A 9,305-nucleotide genomic window follows, 5' to 3' on the forward strand; every position below is an offset into this window, starting at 1 on the left:
CCAGATCTTCATCGTCACTTTGTTCTCTCCCCCTTCACGTTGATGTTGTTGCTGCCTATAACACCCCTGAATTTCGAGTGATTCATTAAATTAAATAATATTAAAATTCTATAGAAAATTCGGCAGAGTTCCGTTTGAAAAATGGACTGCCTAAAATTTAATTTAGGACTGGCGTCCGAATTTTAAACCTGTTTCAACAAATCAGCAATCCAAAATCCAAATTCCCAACAACTCCACCCATTTCAAATACCAACGAAATTCCTGTATAACTACTCGAAATCCAAACGTGTTATTCCACGATTATTACGAGAATAATCGCTAAGGAAGAACTACCTGCACCAAAACTAAATTAAAGTTATTTTAAACTATTACAACCTAACCGAATATAGATTTAGGTGGATTAATATTTACAACCCTAAGTCTCAAAATATTGATTATATATTACGCAAAACTAGTGGACGTTGCTCTCCGCCCATACCCCGACTCTAAGCCTTCATGTACCTGCATATATCAAGCATGTAGTATCAGCCAAACAGGCTGAGCAAGATTCAATACTGTAAAGCCAAATACATATGCAGGTAGGATGCATTAATTATATCCTACAAATCATTCACTTTTGCAACCCTAATACTTAATAAAATATTGTAAAACAGTTTCTTCATTTCTTTTCCAAACCAAATTCTTTTCTATTTTCTCTGCTAAATAGTTTCTTTCAGAATCTTAGAATCATAAATCTATGGAATGGAACGAACTTTATTTCCCATTGGGCTAGCTAGGCCCTCCGGGTAACTATTAGACAAAGACCCCTAGTGTGCACACCCCACAAACGGTCAAACCGTAGCAGAAGATCTAAGTCTGAGGTACTGATCAACGTACCCCCAACTATTCTGTAATGTCGAGACGATCCCGACAAAGTTCCAATTCCTTGAGACACCATAAAGGCAATCCCAACCAGTTTAAAAACATAAAACTATCCATAAATCTTTTCTGTAACTATTTTATAATTCAAGGTTTGAAAACAAACTATCCGTATTAGGAGGAACATCCTCCTATTCAAACCAATCTCAACTCAAGAGAGATACATACCTTTATAATCTTTTCGTAAATATGAAATTTTAGTTGAAATCTTATCTTTTGTAGACCTTTCTGTAACTATTAAAGATTTGAGTAAGGAATCTTACCTTTTAAACTATATCAAACCAACTAGCTCAGTCAATACGGCTCCTCAATGAAACCGGAATCTACAATATAAATGTGTGTACTTCGTAAGTAAAAGACTTGGATACAACTAACTCTAGTTCACAAAGCCATCAACCTTTTCTAATTTCACATAAAACATCAAACAAACATATCATGTTCTTTTACCATATAAATGACTTTCATGTTCTAACGTCTAAGTCAAACTGTCTAAGTCAAACCGTCATAACTTAAACCGTCTAACTAAAACCCTTACCAAATTAATCAAAATCATCTTACTTTATATAAAATCAACATTAAAGAATCATATGTTCATATGGTAACTCAAAAGTTCATTATGAAGCAATTATATGAAAAGTAGAGTTTTAAATCAACTATATAAAATATGAAATTTGAACAGAAACTTAATATGAGCATAACTTTCTCCTACGAAGTCCAAATCAAGCGTTTCTTGAGCCTATCTGAGTAAAATTTCAATACGAACAACTTTTGTGAAATAGTATTTTTGCTAAAAATGCCGTAAACTGCCTAAAAACGCAAAATACGAACCTGAACTGGTAATTCTACGAATTACAGCACACTATATTCATTCACTTGAAATTAACAAGCTTCCTACTATTCTAAACTAACTATTAAACTCATGAATGAACATTCAACTCAATAAATTCCACACCCAAACTCTAAAATCAAAAACCCCAATTCAATTTCAATCTAAAAACCCTAACTTCATAATTTTTAAAAGAAAACTTAAATTAGTTGAGGAATTCATCTTACCCACTAATATAGAAGATTGGGGATGAGAAATAACTTGCAAACGCCCCTAATTCGAGCACCAAATGCTCCAAATTACAGCAACGACGACCCCCTTTTCTTCCTTGCGCCGCCTACTTCTATGGTATCACCTCTAGTGGCGGTTGTGGTTGTGTCGTCGGCAACGGTGGTGGTTGTGTGATGAAGGAAGAATTTTGAGAGAAGAAATGGTGAAGATGGTGAAGATATGAGAGGTGAATATGGTAACGGTGGTGAACACCGTTTTGAATGTCGTTCTTCTTTTGTGTTGTTTTTTTTTTTTTTTCTTTTTTTTCTTTTCTTGTTTTATTTTTCCCTTTTCCCCTTCTTACATATATGTGAATAATTTCCTCTTATTATATTATTAGTTAAATTACTTACTAAACTTGTCCACTATAAGCATATATAATTATTTACAAAATAATTCCTAAAGATAAATGAATTTAATTATTAAATAAACTAAAATATATAATATAGTTAATAAAATAAATAATAAACTGTTTCAAAAATCGGGGTGTTACAATCTACCCCCTTAAAATAAGTTTCGTCCTCGAAACTTGAAACAATTCTTAAATCGTAGCGAAAATCCTATCACTTACTTTAGCTCATTAACTTTACATGTTTAGCCAACTATCTATTATTAATAGTACGAAAGATAATAACTATATAGTATCAAACTTGCACATAAACTATCTCACTAGCATACTCTCAACATGCCATTAACTTTCAGGTAGAATCAAACACTTAATACAAGTCAAAATTATCTTTAAATATTAAAGAATTGAAATGAAATCATACTAATTCCACCCTCCCTAAAAAAATTAGTTACGTCCTCGTAACTATAAGCGTACCTATTGAAATAGGTGGGGATATTGAGCTCGCATCGCATCCTCGGATTCCCAACTAAGTTCATCGTCCTTGTGGTTCGACCACAATACTTTCACCAGTTTAACTTCTCCATTCCGAGTTGCTCGAACTTTACTATCAAGAATTTTCATAGGGACCTCAACATATGAAAGGTTATCTTCTAGTTGCAATTCATCAGGTGTGAGTACATGTGAGGGGTCACTAATGTACGACGAAGTTGAGAAATATGGAAAACGTTGTGAACTCGAGCTATCTCTGGAGGTAATGCCAATCTATAGGCAACTTCACCTATCCTTTCTAGGATCTCATACGGTCCGATGAATTTAGGGCTTAACTTTCCCTTCATCCCGAATCGCATTACTCCCTTTATAGGAGAAACTTTCAAGAGTACTTTCTCACCGACTTCAAACTCTGCATGTCGTTGTATTTATCAGCATAACTTTTCTGTCTATCTTGTGCCGCTTTCATTTTCTGTTGTATCAGTTTTACTTGTTCTACAGTTTCTTGGATCATTTCAGGGCCAAGAACACAAGATTCACCAATATCACTCCAACAAAGAGGACTACGACACTTGCGGCCATACAAGGCTTCATATGGGGCCATTCCTATTGAAGAATGATAGCTATTATTATACGAGAATTCTATCAAGTCCAGTCTATCTTCCCACGAGCCTTGAAATTCTAAGGCACATGCCCTCAACATGTCCTCGAGTGTTTGGTATTGTGCGCTCTGTCTGACCATCAGTAGCAGGATGAAATGATGTACTCATTTTCAACTGTGTCCCTAAGGCTTCTTGAAGCTTCTGCCAAAAATTAGATAAGAATCTACTATCTCTATCGGACACAATGTCCTTTGGCACACCATGTAAGCGCAAAACATTCTTCCTATATGCATCGGCTAGCTTTTGATGTTTCCATGTATCTTTCATTGGTACGAAATGGGCAGACTTGGTGAGTCGGTCCACAATGACCCAAATCATGTTATTACCATTAGGTGTTCTTGGAAGTCCAGAGATAAAAATCCATAGAAATTGAGTCCCACTTCCACATTGGAATCTCCAAAGGCTGAATCTCGCCTTGAGGTCTCTTGTGCTCAAACTTGACTTTTTGGCAAGTCAAACACTTGGAAACATACCGGCGACCTGTTGCTTCATGTGGGCCACCAAAAGTGATTTTGAGTCTTTATACAACTTGTCACCTCCTGGATGTACCGAATATGGAGTCAAATGAGCTTCATCTAAGATTTTCTTCTTCAGTCAGGTATGTCGGAACACACCACCTATCTTATAACGAAGACTCCCATCTGCATGGATCTTAAAATAAGCATCTTCAGTATCTTGAACCTCTTCCATCTTTTTCTTCAGAAGTGCATCAGTAGCTTGGTTCTCCTTAATCTCATCGTACACATCTGGTTGCAATGTAAGGGAGTTAAGCTGTGCTCCAACTCGGACAAGTTCGACACCAAAATTCTGAAATTCATCTCTAAGTAACCTTCTCGAAAGTGTCGTGTACAATGAGTGAGAAGATTTCCTGCTAAGCGCATCAGCGACAACATTGGCCTTGCCTTCATGGTATTGAATCTCCATATCGTAATCCTTAATCAGCTCTAACCATCTTCTTTGTCTCATTTCAACTCTTTTTGCGTGAAGATATACTTGAGGCTTTTATGATCAGAGTATATTTTGAATGAAGTACCAAGCAAATAGTGACGCCAAATTTTAAGAGCAAAGACTACACAGCTAATTCAAGATCATGTGTGGGGTAGTTCGCCTCATGAACTTTTAATTGTCTAGACGCATAAGCTACAACTTTCCGTTTCTGCATAAGCACACATCCAAGGCCATTTCTCGAAGCATCTGTATACACCTCGTAGTCTTGATCCCCATTAGGTAAAGTTAAGACTGGAGCTGTAGTAAGACGCTCCTTCAACGTCTGAAAAGCCTTCTCACAATCATCATTCCATTCATACTTGGTGCACTTCTTCATCAAACTTGTCAATGGGCGAGCTATTTTGGAAAAATCTTTCACGAATCTCCTATAGTAGCCGCTAGACCAAGGAAGCTGCGAATTTCAGTAACATTCTTCGGAGTAGACCATTCCAAAACCGCTTGAATTTTAGATGGATCAACTGAAACACCCTCCTTAGAAATGATATGACCCAGAAAAGCCACTTTCTCGAGCCAGAATTCACATTTGGAGAACTTTGCATACAAGTGATTTTCTCTCAGTATTTGCAAAACAGCACGGAGGTGCTCTTCATGTTCACTCGCATTCTTTGAATAAATCAATATATCATCAATAAACACAACGAATTTATCCAAATAAGCTCTGAATACCCTGTTCATTAAATCCATGAACACCGCTGGAGCATTAGTCAAGCCAAAGGGCATAACTGTAAACTCATAGTGTCCATAACGGGTACGAAAAGCTGTCTTTGGGATATCTTTATCTGCAACACGAAGCTGATGGTAACCTGATCTCAAGTCGATCTTAGAGAATACTCCTGCACCGGCCAACTGATCAAACAAGTCATCTATCCTTGGCAATGGATACTTGTTTTTCACAGTGACGTTATTGAGTTCTCTGTAGTCAATACATAATCGTAGGGTACCATCCTTCTTCTTCACGAAAAGAACTGGTGCACCCCAAGGTGATACACTAGGTCGAATGTAGCCTTTATCTAGCAACTCTTCTAATTGAGTTTTCAGTTCTCTCATCTCAGCAGGCGCCATTCGATAAGGTGGCTTAGATATAGGTCCCATTCCAGGTACCAAATCGATGTTAAATTCCACATCACGCTTTGGAGGCATATTAAGAATTCATCTGGAAACACATCTTGATACTCATTCACAACTGGGACATCTCCGAGCTGTGGTCTTTCCTTACTAGTATCATGAATATGGCAAAGGTACATAGGGCATCCCTTCCTTAAATAAGACTTCAATGTAAGAGCAGAAATAATCTTCACTGGACGCGACTATAAAGCACATGAACACCCTTATGACTCTCTATTGTTACTTTTTGTTTCGGACAGTCTATCTTGGCTTTATACTTTTCTAGCCAGTCCATCCCTAATTATATCAAAATCTTTCAAAGGAAAAACTATTAGGTCAGCGAATAAGGTAGTTTCACCATAAGCTATTGGGACATCTAAATACATCCTATTACACGTGACACTTAGACCAGAAGGAACAGAAATATCGGCCTCACAAGGTGTGACACTTTCTAAGTTTAACCTTTTTGCAAAAGTTTCAGATATAAATGAATGTGATGCACCTGAATCAAATAGAACGTAGGCAGGTGTAAAATAGATAGAGAAAGTACCGGTCACTGCATTCCCCTGGTTATCTGCATCTGCTTGCTTAAGATGATTAAGGTTGCCCGTGTTCTTTTTCTCAAGACTTCTCTTAGCCTGAGCAGCATTAGCCGTTCCTGCGCTACGATTTGTAGCTGCAGAAGTAGTTGGGCGATTACTAGCTGTACTAGCAGTGGGTGTCCTCAACACCTCATAATTGCGGCCAATCTTAGCATCAGGGTTAGTGAAACACTCATAAGCTCTATGCCCCTCCTTCTTGCAATAATTACACGTCACCTTATTGCCTTCACAATCCCTCCCTGGATGATTGTTTTCACATCTTTTGCAGAAATAACGACGAACAGGTCCTGGGTTGTTTTGAGATTGAGATTGGCTCTGGGCTTGGCTACGGGGCTGAAACGAACTCTGAGCACTCCTTGAGGCTTGTTGACTCTGACCTCCTCTATTGAAGTTACCCCTAGACCCCGATTATCAAAGTTTCTGCTCTTGTTTTGACTAAAGTTATTACCCTTATCCCATTGTTGGGTACTTTCTTTTGTAGGAGCTTTCATCTTTTCTGCGGCTTTCCTTCTCTCCTTGATTCTCTCGGCATTGCTAGCACGAGTATAAACTTCGTTCAAGGTCGTGAAGTCGGCCGCTCCCATATTGCTAAGAAGTTCAAGATCAAGTTTTTCCTCGAACCTCTGAGCTCTTTCTTGTTCATTTGGGACCAATTCAGGCACGAAACGAGACAACTCAAGGTATTTAGTATAAAAGTCTTGGACAGACATATCTCCTTGCTCCAGCTGTTCAAACTCAGATCTCTTCCTTTTCCTCATATGAGGTGGGAAGAACTCAGCGCGTAGCGCCTTCTTGAACTCTTTCCAACCAAATTCCTTTGTCTCCACCTCCTCAAAACCATCCTCATCGTATGTGACTTTGGTGGTAAAATTATCTTTGTTGTTGGTCCACCAGATATCAGCATCTTCAGTGAGATGGTAGGCTGCGGAGTCTACTCTCATCTCTTCAGGGACCTGGAGAGTGACGAAGATCTTGTCAAACTCTCTAATCCAATTCTCCATCTTCACGGGGTCGCCTTTTCCATCATACTTAGGCGGCTTCTTCCCGTCAATTGCTTTATGCACAGCAGCAACTTCAGTGATAGCTACTTTGCTAGTGCTAGTAGTAGCAGCTCGTGCTTCCGCTAGCAATTGCACAGCCTCAGTCATGGCCTTATTAGACTCTACCATCTGCTCCATCAAAGCGCACATCTCTGATGATTTACTTCTTTCGCGCTTGTGCATCTTGTAAGCACTACATAAGGTAAAAGAACTTGAATCTCGATAAAACACGAGTATAACACATTGATTGTCATAAAAGAATATTAACTCTCAAATCACGATTACAAAAACAATCACATAATTAATATAAGCATATATACAACACAGAATATACACTTCCCGTGTATAACCCATCTCACTTTCTCACCTCGGCTTGTCAAAATTTTAGTTTCCTATCATCTCTAACTTAACCCAGTCCTTTATTAACCTAGGCTCTGATACCAACTATAACACCCCTGAATTTCGAGTGATTCATTAAATTAAATAATATTAAAATTCTATAGAAAATTCGGCAGAGTTCCGTTTGAAAAATGGACTGCCTAAAATTTAATTTAGGACTGCGTCCGAATTTTAAACCTGTTTCAACAAATCAGCAATCCAAAATCCAAATTCCCAACAACTCCACCCATTTCAAATACCAACGAAATTCCTGTATAACTACTCGAAATCCAAACGTGTTATTCCACGATTATTACGAGAATAATCGCTAAGGAAGAACTACCTGCACCAAAACTAATTAAAGTTATTTTAAACTATTACAACCCAACCGAATAAAGATTTAGGTGGATTAATATTTACAACCCTAAGTCTCAAAATATTGATTATATATAAGAAATGCACCAGAACAGAACTATTATAATTATATTTACGCAAAACTAGTGGACGTTGCTCTCCGCCCATACCCCGACTCTAAGCCTTCATGTACCTGCATATATCAAGCATGTAGTATCAGCCAAACAGGCTGAGCAAGATTCAATACTGTAAAGCCAAATACATATGCAGGTAGGATGCATTAATTATATCCTACAAATCATTCACTTTTGCAATCCCAATTCATTTCTTTTCCAAACCAAATACTTTTCTATTTTCTCTGCTAAAATAGTTTCTTTCAGAATCTTAGAATCATAAATCTATGGAATGGAACGAACTTTATTTCCCATTGGGCTAGCTAGGCCCTCGGGTAACTATTAGACAAAGACCCCTAGTGTGCACACCCCACAAACGGTCAAACCGTAGCAGAAGATCTAAGTCTGAGGTACTGATCAACGTACCCCCAACTATTTTGTAATGTCGAGACGATCCCGACAAAGTTCCAATTCCTTGAGACACCATAAAGGCAATCCCAACCAGTCTAAAAACATAAACTATCCATAAATCTTTTCTGTAACTATTTATAATTCAAGGTTTGAAAACAAACTATCCGTATTAGGAGGAACATCCTCCTATTCAAACCAATCTCAACTCAAGAGAGATACATACCTTTATAATCTTTCTCGTAAATATGAAATTTTAGTTGAAATCTTATCTTTTGTAGACCTTTCTTGTAACTATTAAAGATTTAAGTAAGGAATCTTACCTTTTAAACTATATCAAACCAACTAGCTCAGTCAATACGGCTCCTCAATGAAACCGGAATCTACAATATAAATGTGTGTACTTCGTAAGTAAAAGACTTGGATACAACTAACTCTAGTTCACAAAGCCATCAACCTTTTCTAATTTCACATAAAACATCAAACAAACATATCATGTTCTTTTACCATATAAATGATTTTTACAGTCTATCAACGTCTAAGTCAAACCGTCTAACTAAACCGTCTAACTAAAACCCTTACCAAATTAATCAAAATCATCTTACTTTATAAAATCAACATTAAAGAATCATATGTTCATATGGTAACTCAAAAGTTCATTATGAAGCAATTATATGAAAAGTAGAGTTTTAAATCAACTATATAAAATATGAAATTTGAACAGAAACTTAATATGAGCATAACTTTCTCCTACGAAGTCCAAATCAAGCGTTTCTTGAGCCTA

At 37.3% G+C, this 9,305-nt stretch overlaps 1 protein-coding gene across 5 annotated transcripts in view; it reads right to left on the reverse strand.

Moving 5' to 3' along the window:
• Positions 1-240: 240 nt before the first annotated feature.
• Positions 241-9,305, reverse strand: part of LOC125496816 (uncharacterized) — a 20,149-nt gene continuing 11,084 nt past the window's right edge. Inside the window, exons 2-4 of one of the 5 annotated variants that reach the window (XR_008968828.1) lie at positions 6,177-7,461; positions 1,182-1,241; positions 241-501 (exon numbers count right to left, since the gene is read on the reverse strand). Coding sequence is in view for 1 of the 5 variants with exons in the window: in XM_057393727.1 (XP_057249710.1) it covers positions 6,441-7,451 (1,011 nt within the window). In the remaining 4 variants the exon portion in view is untranslated. Of the gene's footprint in view, positions 502-1,181; positions 1,242-5,678; positions 7,462-7,896; positions 8,194-8,844; positions 8,905-9,305 lie in introns of those variants that run through there. The other 4 variants (XR_008968829.1, XR_008968830.1, XM_057393727.1 and 1 more) reach the window with 4 other exon arrangements.

Source organism: Beta vulgaris, chromosome 1 (genome assembly GCF_026745355.1).
Source record: "Beta vulgaris subsp. vulgaris cultivar EL10 chromosome 1, EL10.2, whole genome shotgun sequence".
Lineage (NCBI taxonomy): Eukaryota > Viridiplantae > Streptophyta > Magnoliopsida > Caryophyllales > Amaranthaceae > Beta > Beta vulgaris.